Source organism: Salmo salar, chromosome ssa26 (genome assembly GCF_905237065.1).
Source record: "Salmo salar chromosome ssa26, Ssal_v3.1, whole genome shotgun sequence".
Classification (NCBI taxonomy): domain Eukaryota; kingdom Metazoa; phylum Chordata; class Actinopteri; order Salmoniformes; family Salmonidae; genus Salmo; species Salmo salar.
Window position 1 is genome coordinate 48296180 of NC_059467.1, and position 15569 is coordinate 48311748.

Here is a 15569-nt window from a genome sequence, read left to right on the forward strand (position 1 = left end):
TGAAATCTTGAATTCAGATTTTTTTGAATTTGATAATTGATATATAAAATATAGAATCCTTTGTTGTTGTGCGTCTAGGTCTCCTCCTTACCTTCAGATGTTGCCTGCGACTCGATGACATCTTTTTACTTCAGAGAAGATTAGATGGAGGGGGAGGAAAAACATGACTTGAGATACACAGCTTTAAGAGCTTGAGATGAAAACCACAGAATAACAGTTGATGTACTAAATGCTCCTGAAGATCACCAAAAGTAGACATGTATAATATATGGAATTCTTGATTCTTAGAAGATATCTCAGTCAAAATGCAGTTTGAGAGAGCTGTAATTGTATTCAAACAGAATCAGTACATACTCTGACATCTTGGCCGGTGGTTGATATCACTTCCTTTGAAGAGAGATATGAATAAGTTGTCAGCTTGTGAAGATATGATAGTTATGGCATTTAACTCAATGTACCTTTATAGTCGACCCTTTCTGGAAATGATTCATTTTAACACACAGACCTCAGGGTGGAGGGGAACTAAACATCTCTACATTTTAAAGTACAGACCTCGGGGTGGAGGGGAACTAAACATCTCTACATTTTAAAGTACAGACCTCAGGGTGGAGGGGCACAACACATCTCTACATTTTAAAGTACAGACCTCAGGGTGGAGGGGCAATAAATATCTCTACATTTTAAAGTACAGACCTCGGGGTGGAGTGGAACTAAACATCTCTACATTTTAAAGTACAGACCTCAGGGTGGAGGGGCACAACACATCTCTACATTTTAAAGTACAGACCTCAGGGTGGAGGGGCACTAAACATCTCTACATTTTAAAGTACAGGCCTCAGGATGGAGGGGAACTAAACATCTCTACATTTTAAAGTACAGACCTCAGGGTGGAGGGGCACAACACATCTCTACATTTTAAAGTACAGACCTCAGGGTGGAGGGGCACAACACATCTCTACATTTTAAAGTACAGGCCTCAGGGTGGAGGGGCACAACACATCTCTACATTTTAAAGTACAGGCCTCAGGGTGGAGGGGCACTAAACATCTCTACATTTTAAAGTACAGACCTCAGGGTGGAGGGGCACTAAACATCTCTACATTTTAAAGTACAGGCCTCAGGGTGGAGGGGCACTAAACATCTCTACATTTTACAGTACAGGCCTCAGGGTGGAGGGGCACAACACATCTCTACATTTTAAAGTACAGGCCTCAGGGTGGAGGGGCACTAAACATCTCTACATTCTAAAGTACAGACCTCAGGGTGGAGGGGCACTAAACATCCTCAGGGTGGAGGGGCACTAAACATCTCTACATTTTAAAGTACAGACCTCAGGGTGGAGGGGCACTAAACATCTCTACATTTAGACAGGGTGTGGTAAGGCAGTTGTCTTGTATCATGGGTCTATTTGTGTGTTCCTGTGTGATGGTGAGGGGGTAGCTGACTAACACCCGAAACCACAACAGCTGAGAACTCCCTCCCTGCCTGCCTCCTGTGGACTTTCCTTAATGTGTCCCAAGACAGGGTGCAGCAAAGGGGCCAACACACGTCTCAGAAAATAACTGGCTGGGCTGCTGGCTCTGTCTGACAGACATAGACCACGATCATAACCATGTAGTCTGGACACTGACTGGGCTGCTGGCTCTGTCTGACAGACATAGACCACGATCATAACCATGTAGTCTGGACACTGACTGGGCTGCTGGCTCTGTCTGACAGACATAGACCACGATCATAACCATGTAGTCTGGACACTGACTGGGCTGCTGGCTCTGTCTGACAGACATAGACCACGATCATAACCATGTAGTCTGGACACTGACTGGGCTGCTGGGTCTGTCTGACAGACATAGACCACGATCATAACCATGTAGTCTGGACACTGACTGGGCTGCTGGCTCTGTCTAACAGACATAGACCACGATCATAACCATGTAGTCTGGACACTGACTGGGCTGCTGGCTCTGTCTGACAGACATAGACCACGATCATAACCATGTAGTCTGGACACTAGTGAACTTCTGGTTTGTCTTTTATCTTTTAAATGTTTTATTTAGAAAGTGTTTCTGGCATATCTGAGTGAAAAACAAGTTTGTCTGCCACTTCAATAATGTCTAAAAATATATACATAAATGTTTACAGTGATAACGAAATTCTGTCTTCAATTAATCAATCTACAGTACGTCAGTTAGACTGGGTAAATACCAGGAAGTCTTAAAACTATTTCCAATGAAGTGTGTAAAAAGATCATGCCATTCATTAAACCAATGTTCAGTATAACAGTCAAAATTATAAGAATAAACATCTTTGCTATTTCTCCTAAAACCTCTACCTACCGTGTGAAGTCAGAGTTACAGAACAATTTGAACCATTTCATAAAAAAAACACTCCTTAAAACACAAAGCATTCTACCACAGTAACAGATCTGTCTTCTGTGAGATGGATGGATACACTTTTAATTCATAGATGCCAGTTGAATGTTAGAACAGCCGACCTACTAGTCAGCATCCTGATCCCAAGTGTTGAAAAAACGTCCTGTCAAAGTAGACAAGGCACAGCATCTTCTTTTAGTATAAACACCAAGCTGGTTTAGTTTTTTAGGTGTAAATTCTTGTAAATTAATACCACTTACACATGTTTCAGTGAGTAGCATCTATGTACTATGTTGTGTGATAATTACAGTCAGCTAATAGAAAAATGCTAGACTATAAATCCCATTGATACTGAATCTCTACTGAATGCAGAGTTGAAACCATGAGAGGACAGGAGATAGAAGATAGGAATGGGAGGAATCTCACCTAGAAAGAAGAGAGCGTTGCAGGATGGAGGGATGAGTGACTGAGGTTGTCAAGCCAGGGAGGAGAAATATGATGAAGGGTATATATAGGCACAGTTCTGGGACCAGCTGTCTGTTTAACCCTAAAAGCGCCAACAGGGGTACATTTTGACCTCAAGGGCACAAAAACGTAATCATTTAAAACACCTTTTTTTTTGTCCTTCTGAAGTTTTAGGACTTATCAAGCAACTAATAACCAACAAAAACACACCATGTACAATGATTTCTGTGTTAATATGGTGTAATGAAAAAGGTATCTCTTTAGTTAGATTGAGAGGTAGGGAGTAACCAGATTAAATCAGAGTTAAACAGAGAGGTAGGGAGTAACCAGATTAAATCAGAGTTAAACAGAGAGGTAGGGAGTAACCAGATTAAATCAGAGTTAAACAGAGAGGTAGGGACTAACCAGATGAAATCAGAGTTATACAGAGAGGTAGGGAGTAACCAGATTAAATCAGAGTTATACAGAGAGGTAGGGAGTAACCAGATTAAATCAGAGTTAAACAGAGAGGTAGGGACTAACCAGATGAAATCAGAGTTAAACAGAGAGGTAGGGAGTAACCAGATTAAATCAGAGTTAGACAGAGAGGTAGGGAGTAACCAGATTAAATCAGAGTTAAACAGAGAGGTAGGGAGTAACCAGGTGAAATCAGAGTTAGACAGAGAGGTAGGGAGTAACCAGGTGAAATCAGAGTTAAACAGAGAAGTAGGGAGTAACCAGACTAAATCAGAGTTAAACAGAGAAGTAGGGAGTAACCAGGTGAAATCAGAGTTAAACAGAGAGGTAGGGAGTAACCAGATGAAATCAGAGTTAAACAGAGAGGTAGGGAGTAACCAGATTAAATCAGAGTTAGACAGAGAGGTAGGGAGTAACCAGATTAAATCAGAGTTAAACAGAGAGGTAGGGAGTAACCAGATGAAATCAGATATAGACAGAGAGGTAGGGAGTAACCAGGTGAAATCAGAGTTATACAGAGAGGTAGGGAGTAACCAGATGAAATCAGAGTTAAACAGAGAGGTAGGGAGTAACCAGATGAAATCAGAGTTAAACAGAGAGGTAGGGAGTAACCAGATGAAATCAGAGTTAAACAGAGAGGTAGGGAGTAACCAGATGAAATCAGAGTTAAACAGAGAGGTAGGGAGTAACCAGATGAAATCAGAGTTAAACAGAGAGGTAGGGAGTAACCAGGTGAAATCAGAGTTAAACAGAGAGGTAGGGAGTAACCAGATTAAATCTGAGTTATACAGAGAGGTAGGGAGTAACCAGATTAAATCAGAGTTAAACAGAGAGGTAGGGAGTAACCAGGTGAAATCAGAGTTAAACAGAGAGGTAGGGAGTAACCAGGTGAAATCTGAGTTAAACAGAGAGGTAGGGAGTAACCAGATTAAATCAGAGAGCTGCTGCCCAGTTTGACCCCAAGGAGCCGTATTTGGTAGCCACACCTGCTGAGCTCTAAACAGCTGGTGATCTGACAGAGTTAGATTCTGCCCTTTCTGACCCATGTGACCCCAGTAAGCCGTCTTCGGTAGCCACACCTGCTGGTGGTGTTTATTGGTCATGCTGGTTCCTGCTGACCAGGAGGTCTGAAAACAGACTGGTTAAACCACATGACAACTCCTCAGTGTGAATATGTGGTCCCTTCCAAACCCCTTGAACACGTCAGTATTACTATAGCCATGTAATTTCAACAGCAGGTTCAACCAGTCAGGACGGTCAACTGGTCTGTTGTTGTGGAGAAGTAACAGTAGTGACTCCACAAATCACAAAAACAGTTTCTATTAGCTGACCAGGGTTTATTTGATGACAATTAGTATAAATATTGCACAATATAATTTTGGGGGTCACGTAACTGTTTTTGTGTTACGTGTGAAACAAAAGGCCAAATATCCAATGGGGGACAAACAGAAATCCGAACACATAGCTCGTTGGTCTAAACTGGAGCATTTGATTATACACGTGGATATTTGCCAGAAGAGTTCCAGACAGGTTTCGTATCTACTCCTTATTAGTCTCAAACATCTTCTTTCTGTCTGATTTGTCTTCGATGTTCTTACGCCAGTCACCCACAGCATCTTTGTCCTGAGGTGGGAAAAATGGCAGAATAAATACATGAGTGAAAATGTATTTGAAATATATAACATTTGGTGTCGGCAGTGGGATCCTCAGTGTTAGTTCTTATGTCCAGAACAACACTCACCTCCTCCTTGACCTCCTTCTTGACCTGCTTCAGGTTGGACCTCAGATCCATGGACACCTTGTGTTTGGAGCCCAGCAGAGCCTGGAGCATAGCATCAGCAGACATACGCACTTTCTTCAGGACGGGTTTCCTGAACTTGCCATTCAGTTCAATTACCTTCATCTTCAAGTCCTCAACCTGTTTGGAATTCAACAGGAAGCACTTATCACACACAGACGATTGACTGCCAAACATCAGTGGAACTACTGTTACTCCTGTGGCTCTGTCTGAGAGAGTAAGTTAACTAATAATAGGAGTAACAGTGGTAGAACGCCTCACCTCCTTCTCGGACTTGGTCACCTTCGTTGACATGTCGTATCTCTCCTCATCAATCCTCTCGATATTCTGATGGAGCTTCTTGCACAAGTCCTAGAGAGAGAGAGAGAGAGAGAGAGAGAGAGAGAGAGAGAGAGAGAGAGAGACATAAAGTCATAGTTATATAACCCTATAAGATGGAATACACAGAAAACGAAGTATCCGAGAGAGAGAGAGAGACAGAGAGAGAGAGAGAGAGAGAGAGAGAGAGAGAGAAAGAAAGAGAGAGAGAGAGAGAGATTGAGAATGATAGAGAGAAATATATATATATAGAAAGAGAGAGAGAGAGAGAGAGAGAGAGACATAAAGTCATAGTTATATAACCCTATAAGATGGAATACACAGAAAACTAAGTATCCGAGAGAGAGAGAGAAAGAAAGAGAGAGAGAGAGAGAGAGATTGAGAAAGATAGAGAGAAATAGAGAGAGAGAGAGAGAGAGAGAGAGAGAGCAGAGAGAGAGAGAGAGAGAGAGAGAGAGAGAAATAGAGAGAGAGAGAGAGAGAGAGGGGAAGAGAAAGAGAGAGAGAGCAGTTTGGCTTAGTGCTAATAGCTTACCGTGAGCTCTGCCATGCATACCAAGAATTGTGGGGCAGGGCAGTTCTCCTCCATGTACCTGGCCTTCTCTGCCTCAGCCTCGACCGCCTCAACCTCGAGCAAGCCGGCAGCGATCTGGAGCATCAAGCTCTGTACGGAGGTTGGACAAATCACATCATATTACAGCACAGAGTTCAGTGGCCACTTCTGCTTGTCTATGGGGTTCTTTATATCAATCATGTATTCATATCACTTTACTTGAATGTCTCTATATCTACAGAGCTTCAGGTGAAGTGTTATGAATGATGTAGAACTTTCAGGGTTGGTTTCTACTCCTCAACTCCTCAAACTAGCTCCTGCTGACCAACAAGTCGACAAGGTCTACTACAGTATGTATGTGTGTGTGTGTGTGTGTGTGTGTGTGTGTGTGTGTGTGTGTGTGTGTGTGTGTGTGTGTGTGTGTGTGTGTGTGTGTGTGTGTGTGTTTTGGGGTGGGGATAACACTGTCTGGATCACATAACATTTACCCTTTGACCACTCAGTGTGAATATCTACTCTCTTCCAACTTCCAAGCGTCTGACCCCTTGACCCCTGAATATGACTAGAGCCATGCAATGTAAAGTCAGCATGGAAATCAGTCTGTGAAGTCACTCTGTGTGGTAGAGGAACATGTTCAATCTAAGCCTGGGAAACCTTTATAGAACATGAAGTTCTTTATAGAACATGAAGGTTTTTATAGAACATGAAGGTCTTTATAGAACATGAAGGTCTTTATAAAACATGAAGGTCTTTATAAAACATGAAGGTATTTATAGAACATGAAGGTCTTTATAGAACATGAAGGTCTTTATAGAACATGAAGGTCTTTATAGAACATGAAGGTCTTTATAGAACATGAAGGTCTTTATAGAACATGAAGGTCTTTATAAAACATGAAGGTCTTTATAGAACATGAAGGTCTTTATAGAACATGAAGACTAAACATGGTCTTTATAGAACATGAAGGTCTTTATAGAACATGAAGGTCTTTATAGAACATGAAGGTCTTTATAGAACATGAAGGTCTTTATAGAACATGAAGGTCTTTATAGAACATGAAGGTCTTTATAGAACATGAAGGTCTTTATAGAACATGAAGGTCTTTATAGAACATGAAGGTCTTTATAGAACATGAAGGTCTTTATAGAACATGAAGGTCTTTATAGAACATGAAGGTCTTTATAGAACATGAAGGTATTTATAAAACATGAAGGTATTTATAAAGAACATGAAGGTCTTTATAAAACATGAAGGTCTTTATAGAACATGAAGGTCTTTATAGAACATGAAGGTCTTTATAGAACATGAAGGTCTTTATAGAACATGAAGGTCTTTATAGAACATGAAGGTCTTTATAGAACATGAAGGTATTTATAAAACATGAAGGTATTTATAGAACATGAAGGTCTTTATAAAACATGAAGGTCTTTATAGAACATGAAGGTCTTTATAGAACATGAAGGTCTTTATAGAACATGAAGACCTTTATAGAACATGAAGGTATTTATAGAACATGAAGGTATTTATAGAACATGAAGGTCTTTATAGAACATGAAGGTTTTTATAGAACATTAAGGTCTTTATAGAACATGAAGGTATTTAAAGAACATGAAGGTATTTATAAAACATGAAGGTCTTTATAGAACATGAAGGTCTTTATAGAACATGAAGGTCTTTATAGAACATGAAGACCTTTATAGAACATGAAGGTATTTATAGAACATGAAGGTCTTTATAGAACATGAAGGTCTTTATAGAACATGAAGGTCTTTATAGAACATTAAGGTCTTTATAGAACATGAAGGTCTTTATAGAACATGAAGGTGTATTAACAGTTTATAAAACCATTTGGGAATGAATGGTGCTCCTTACCTTCAGGTAGTTCCTACGGCTCGTTGTCATCTTTTTACTGATTGGATAAAACAGGGTCATTTAAGGGAAATATACAAGGTGTAGCCACAGAGACAGGTACGTGACAATGAAACAATTTTAGGACTTCATTTTATTACATTACGGTAGGAAAAATTGCAACACTATTGGGACTCATCATAGGATAGTATTAATCAGTTTTACTGGCTGGTTTCTATGTGGAAAACATGTTCACAGACAGAATACAGTAGATGAATACAGTATAGTGTAATATATTTTTCTGTAAACTGAAAAATGTAAACTTACTCAGACATTTTGGCCGGTCGTTTTGTTTTACTTCCTGTGTCAAGAGATGAACAGTAAACAGCTTAATTTTTAGCTATTAATAAGCTGTTTAGAACCCCCCCCCACACCAAAAGATTTCAAGTTTGACCCAATGCAAGTCATGTGCAATTGCATATCACAAAGAAATGCAACAAACATTAGACAATGAATGGTCAATAATTTGATCAATAATTTGCTTGGATGTAATCCTTCCCAAGGTTGATAGCAAATCAACAAGACTCTAATTTCCTGAAAGCTTTGGTCATGCAGGAGTCCATAAGGATTACGACACCAAAATAGGTAGTTTCAGAAAATACAGCTGACATTCACAAAATTTATGTTCAGAATTTATGAAAATACCCAATTGGATTTTCCGTTGTTTATAATTGAATCTCAACAAATCTATTGGAATAACATCAAACAATCCATAAGCCATTTGAAGTAAACTGTGAAACTACAACATAAAGTGAAGTTTACAATTAGAAGACGTACAGTGACTATCCACATCTACCATGCCAAAGCTATATTTCTGAACAAACGCTAGTCCTTTTTACATGGCTTATAAACTAGCAACTGGGCCAATAGAACCACAAGGTCCACAAGAGCCTTTAACAACACATTCACTCTGAACTACATTGAAAACAACAGCTGAAAATCAGGCCTAGGATGTATCTCTTCCAACACTTGTCTAAAACACACAGACAAACACCTCTGAATATCTGAATACCACAACCCAAGTTGCCTCTTGAGTAAAATAAAATGACCTTCTATTCTATTGTAAAAGCATTCTAAACTATCAGAGCTCACACACCACACGCAATCTGGTCCAAAAGTCACATCTATTCCCACATGGGATGGACCAAACACAATCTGGTCCAAAAGTCACATCTATTCCCACATGGGATGGACCAAACACAATCTGGTCCAAAAGTCACATCTATTCCCACATGGGATGGACCAAACACAATCTGGTCCAAAAGTCACATCTATTCCCACATGGGATGGACCAAACGCAATCTGGTCCAAAAGTCACATCTATTCCCACATGGGATGGACCAAACACAATCTGGTCCAAAAGTCACATCTATTCCCACATGGGATGGACCAAACACAATCTGGTCCAAAAGTCACATCTATTCCCACATGGGATGGACCAAACACAATCTGGTCCAAAAGTCACATCTATTCCCACATGGGATGGACCAAACACAATCTGGTCCAAAAGTCACATCTATTCCCACATGGGATGGACCAAACACAATCTGGTCCAAAAGTCACATCTATTCCCACATGGGATGGACCAAACACAATCTGGTCCAAAAGTCACATCCATTCCCACATGGGTTGGATGACACACAATCCTGGTACCAACAGATGAATAAATGAATATACAGCACATTCGTTAACAGAAGGAGCAGAGAGGAAAGAAGAACATCTCACCTGTAAGCCCAGTGAAGATACAAGTAAAGGATGTCGGGATGAGAGCTACAGGCAACACAGAGACAGGAACAGATATGGAAGGTATATTTCTGTTTTCTGAAAGCTCAGCAGAAAAGCAAAAGGGCAACGTTCTCTTTATGGGAGTGGGGCCAGGTCAGGGCCAATGGGACAGTTAGATCCTGAAATACCACGGCATTCGTAAAACATCTGCCATCGACGTTTCTGCTAAGATTTTAGTTAAAATATTCCTGACGTTAGATTTGTCTTAAAATAATCCTGACTTTAGATGTGATTTAAAATAATCCTGACTTTAGATGTGATTTAAAATAATCCTGATTTTATATTTGACTTAATCCTGACTTTTGGTGAAGGGAGCACCCACTATACGTTACCTCATAACTCTGTGTTACCTCATAACTCTGAATGTGTTTGAAATCCGTCAAGCTCTGAAGTTAATACTACTGGATAAACAAGACAATGACTCTGGGCGCCGCTGGTTTCACGTCTGTTATATAGAATTTAAGGAACAATCAGCAGGTTACTTGATCAGTTTGTAAAATGTCTCCCTGTCAATTTATTGAATTAGACACTTCCAATTAATTTATAACACTGTGTGATTGGTCAAATGTATTACTACATTAGTAATTGGTAAACTATAAAGATATTATTGTCAGAGAGTGTCTTGGCTCCTTAAACTGGCAGACTGGCTGAGACGAGAAAAGAAGCTGGGAGTAAGAAAGAGAGGAACCCCTCTGAACTGACATGACCCAGAGGTCACACACGGTGTGATCAATTACCCAACCAACGTGTCAGCCTCCAGTATCCAACCAACATGTCAGCCTCCAGTATCCAACCACCGTGTCAGCCTCCAGTATCCAACCAACATGTCAGCCTCCAGTATCCAACCACCGTGTCAGCCTCCAGTATCCAACCAACATGTCAGCTTCCAGTATCCAACCACCGTGTCAGCCTCCAGTATCCAACCAACATGTCAGCCTCCAGTATCCAACCAACATGTCAGCCTCCAGTATCCAACCAACATGTCAGCTTCCAGTATCCAACCAACATGTCAGCCTCCAGTATCAACCAACGTATCAGCCTCCAGTATCCAACCAACATGTCAGCTTCCAGTATCCAACCACCGTGTCAGCCTCCAGTATCCAACCAACATGTCAGCTTCCAGTATCCAACCACCGTGTCAGCCTCCAGTATCCAACCAACATGTCAGCCTCCAGTATCCAACCAATGTGTCAGCTTCCAGTATCCAACCACCGTGTCAGCCTCCAGTATCCAACCAACATGTCAGCCTCCAGTATCCAACCACCGTGTCAGCCTCCAGTATCCAACCAACATGTCAGCCTCCAGTATCCAACCACCGTGTCAGCCTCCAGTATCCAACCAACGTGTCAGCCTCCAGTATCCAACCAACATGTCAGCCTCCAGTATCCAACCACCGTGTCAGCCTCCAGTATCCAACCACCGTGTCAGCCTCCAGTATCCAACCAACATGTGAGCCTCCAGTATCAACCACCGTGTCAGCCTCCAGTATCCAACCAACATGTGAGCCTCCAGTATCAACCACCATGTCAGCCTCCAGTATCCAACCAACATGTCAGCCTCCAGTATCCAATCACCATGTCAGGCTCCAGTATCAACCACCGTGTCAGCCTCCAGTATCATCCACCGTGTCAGCCTCCAATATCAATCAACATGTCAGCCTCTTCCTAACTCCAGTATCAACCACCATGTCAGCCTCCAGTATCCAACCACCATGTCAGCCTCCAGTATCAACCACCGTGTCAGCCTCCAGTATCCAACCACCGTGTCAGCCTCCTCCTAACTCCAGTATCCAACCACCGTGTCAGCCTCCAGTATCCAACCACCGTGTCAGCCTCCAGTATCCAACCAACGTGTCAGCCTCCAGTACCAACCACCGTGTCAGCCTCCAGTATCCAACCAACATGTCAGCCTCCTCCTAACTCCAGTATCCAACCACCGTGTCAGCCTCCAGTATCCAACCAACATGTCAGCCTCCTCCTAACTCCAGTATCCAACCACCGTGTCAGCCTCCAGTATCCAACCAACGTGTCAGCCTCCAGTATCCAACCAACGTGTCAGCCTCCTCCTAACTCCATTATCCATCCAACGTGTCAGCCTCCAGTATCCAACCAACGTGTCAGCCTCCAGTATCCAACCAACGTGTCAGCCTCCAGTATCCAACCAACGTGTCAGTCTCCAGTATCCAACCAACCTGTCAGCCTCCAGTATCCAACCAACGTGTCAGCCTCCAGTATCCAACCACCATGTCAGCCTCCAGTATCCAACCAACGTGTCAGCCTCCAGTATCCAACCAACCTGTCAGCCTCCAGTATCCAACCAACGTGTCAGCTTCCAGTATCCAACCACCATGTCAGCCTCCTAACTCCAGTATCCAACCACCATGTCAGCCTCCTAACCCCAGTATCCAACCACCATGTCAGCCTCCTAACTCCAGTATCCAACCACCATGTCAGCCTCCTAACTCCAGTATCCAACCATCGTGTCAGCCCCCAGTATCCAACCACCGTGTCAGCCCCCAGTATCCAACCACCGTGTCAGCCCCCAGTATCCAACCAACATGTCAGCCTCCTCCTAACTCCAGTATCCAACCACCGTGTCAGCCTCCAGTATCCAACCAACGTGTCAGCCTCCAGTATCCAACCAACGTGTCAGCCTTCTCCTAACTCCAGTATCCAACCAACATGTCAGCCTCCAGTATCCAACCACCATGTCAGCCTCCAGTATCCAACCAACATGTCAGCCTCCAGTATAAACCACCATGTCAGCCTCCAGTATCCAACCACCGTGTCAGCCTCCAGTATCAACCACCGTGTCAGCCTCCAGTATCCAACCACCGTGTCAGCCTCCAGTATCCAACCAACATGTCAGCCTCCAGTATCAACCAACGTGTCAGCCTCCAGTATCCAACCAACATGTCAGCTTCCAGTATCCAACCACCGTGTCAGCCTCCAGTATCCAACCAACATGTCAGCTTCCAGTATCCAACCACCGTGTCAGCCTCCAGTATCCAACCAACATGTCAGCCTCCAGTATCCAACCAACGTGTCAGCTTCCAGTATCCAACCACCGTGTCAGCCTCCAGTATCCAACCAACATGTCAGCCTCCAGTATCCAATCACCATGTCAGCCTCCAGTATCCAACCAACATGTCAGCCTTCAGTATCCAACCAACATGTCAGCTTCCAGTATCCAACCACCGTGTCAGCCTCCAGTATCCAACCAACATGTCAGCCTCCAGTATCCAACCAACGTGTCAGCCTCCAGTATCCAACCAACATGTCAGCTTCCAGTATCCAACCACCGTGTCAGCCTCCAGTATCCAACCAACGTGTCAGCCTCCAGTATCCAACCAACATGTCAGCCTCCAGTATCCAACCACCGTGTCAGCCTCCAGTATCCAACCACCGTGTCAGCCTCCAGTATCCAACCAACATGTGAGCCTCCAGTATCAACCACCGTGTCAGCCTCCAGTATCCAACCAACATGTCAGCCTCCAGTATCCAATCACCATGTCAGCCTCCAGTATCAACCACCGTGTCAGCCTCCAGTATCATCCACCGTGTCAGCCTCCAATATCAATCAACATGTCAGCCTCTTCCTAACTCCAGTATCAACCACCATGTCAGCCTCCAGTATCCAACCACCATGTCAGCCTCCAGTATCAACCACCGTGTCAGCCTCCAGTATCCAACCACCGTGTCAGCCTCCTCCTAACTCCAGTATCCAACCACCGTGTCAGCCTCCAGTATCCAACCACCGTGTCAGCCTCCAGTATCCAACCAACGTGTCAGCCTCCAGTACCAACCACCGTGTCAGCCTCCAGTATCCAACCAACATGTCAGCCTCCTCCTAACTCCAGTATCCAACCACCGTGTCAGCCTCCAGTATCCAACCAACATGTCAGCCTCCTCCTAACTCCAGTATCCAACCACCGTGTCAGCCTCCTCAGTATCCAACCAACGTGTCAGCCTCCAGTATCCAACCAACGTGTCAGCCTCCTCCTAACTCCATTATCCATCCAACGTGTCAGCCTCCAGTATCCAACCAACGTGTCAGCCTCCAGTATCCAACCAACGTGTCAGCCTCCAGTATCCAACCAACGTGTCAGCCTCCAGTATCCAACCAACCTGTCAGCCTCCAGTATCCAACCAACGTGTCAGCCTCCAGTATCCAACCACCATGTCAGCCTCCAGTATCCAACCAACGTGTCAGCCTCCAGTATCCAACCAACCTGTCAGCCTCCAGTATCCAACCAACGTGTCAGCCTCCAGTATCCAACCACCATGTCAGCCTCCTAACTCCAGTATCCAACCACCATGTCAGCCTCCTAACTCCAGTATCCAACCACCATGTCAGCCTCCTAACTCCAGTATCCAACCACCATGTCAGCCTCCTAACTCCAGTATCCAACCATCGTGTCAGCCCCCAGTATCCAACCAACATGTCAGCCTCCTCCTAACTCCAGTATCCAACCACCGTGTCAGCCTCCAGTATCCATCCAACGTGTCAGCCTCCAGTATCCAACCAACATGTCAGCCTCCTCCTAACTCCAGTATCCAACCACCATGTCAGCCTCCAGTATCCAACCAACGTGTCAGCCTCCAGTATCAACCACCATGTCAGCCTCCAGTATCCAACCACCGTGTCAGCCTCCAGTATCAACCACCGTGTCAGCCTCCAGTATCCAACCACCGTGTCAGCCTCCAGTATCCAACCACCGTGTCAGTCTCCAGTATCCAACCACCGTGTCAGCCTCCAGTATCCAACCACCGTGTCAGCCTCCAGTGTCCAACCACCATGTCAGCCTCCAGTATCAACCACCGTGTCAGCCTCCAATATCCAACCACCGTGTCAGCCTCCAGTATCCAACCAACATCTCAGCCTCCAGTATCCAACCACCATGTCAGCCTCCTAACTCCAGTATCCAACCACCATGTCAGCCTCCTAACTCCAGTATCCAACCACCATGTCAGCCTCCTAACTCCAGTATCCAACCACCGTGTCAGCCCCCAGTATCCAACCACCATGTCAGCCTCCTAACTCCAGTATCCAACCACCATGTCAGCCTCCTAACTCCAGTACCCAACCACCATGTCAGCCTCCTAACTCCAGTATCCAACCACCATGTCAGCCCCCAGTATCCAACCACCATGTCAGCCTCCTAACTCCAGTATCCAACCACCATGTCAGCCTCCTAACTCCAGTATCCAACCACCATCATTTCTCAAGCCATCCAATGTTTTCTTACTGAAACAAACATTTGCTTCAAACTCAAAAGAAAGGTTACATAAAATTTAGATGAGATAAAATGAGTTGAAGATTTTCAGTAAATAAAACAATCGTGTCATAACCCCCTTCGGATATCATTACAATACTGTAGTACAAATATCCTTCCCCAGCTATGTATGGCTGACATACTGACATATACTGCTCAAAAAAATAAAGGGAACACTTAAACAACACAATGTAACTCCAAGTCAATCACACTTCTGTGAAATCAAACTGTCCACTTAGGAAGCAACACTGATTGACAATAAATTTCACATGCTGTTGTGCAAATGGAATAGACAAGAGGTGGAAATTATAGGCAATTAGCAAGACACACCCAATAAAGGAGTGGTTCTGCAGGTGGTGACCACAGACCACTTCTCAGTTCCTATGCTTCCTGGCTGATGTTTTGGTCACTTTTGAATGCTGGCGGTGCTTTCACTCTAGTGGTAGCATGAGACGGAGTCTACAACCCACACAAGTGGCTCAGGTAGTGCAGCTCATCCAGGATGGCACATCAATGCGAGCTGTGGCAAGAAGGTTTGCTGTGTCTGTCAGCGTAGTGTCCAGAGCATGGAGGCGCTACCAGGAGACAGGCCAGTACATCAGGAGACGTGGAGGAGGCCGTAGGAGGGCAACAACCCAG

The 15569-nt window shown here is 44.0% G+C and overlaps 2 protein-coding genes across 3 annotated transcripts in view; both read right to left on the reverse strand.

Moving 5' to 3' along the window:
• Positions 1–2864, reverse strand: part of LOC123730761 (troponin I, fast skeletal muscle-like) — a 5439-nt gene extending 2575 nt beyond the window's left edge. For both annotated transcript variants that reach the window (XR_006762188.1, XM_045708481.1), the window contains exons 1-3: positions 2799–2864; positions 355–387; positions 92–128 (exon numbers count right to left, since the gene is read on the reverse strand). Coding sequence is in view for 1 of the 2 variants with exons in the window: in XM_045708481.1 (XP_045564437.1) it covers positions 92–128; positions 355–362 (45 nt within the window). In the remaining variant the exon portion in view is untranslated. The remainder of the gene's footprint in view (positions 1–91; positions 129–354; positions 388–2798) is intronic.
• A 1745-nt stretch (positions 2865–4609) lies between these two features.
• LOC106587956 (troponin I, fast skeletal muscle-like) lies at positions 4610–9718 on the reverse strand. The gene is made up of 7 exons (XM_014176617.2): positions 9596–9718; positions 8138–8171; positions 7835–7871; positions 5945–6073; positions 5353–5442; positions 5035–5211; positions 4610–4916 (listed from the first exon to the last, which is right to left on the reverse strand). Exons 2-7 carry the CDS (start codon positions 8143–8145, stop codon positions 4833–4835), a joined length of 525 nt encoding a protein of 174 aa, XP_014032092.1. The 5' UTR covers positions 8146–8171; positions 9596–9718; the 3' UTR covers positions 4610–4832.
• Between the last annotated feature and the right edge of the window lie 5851 nt (positions 9719–15569).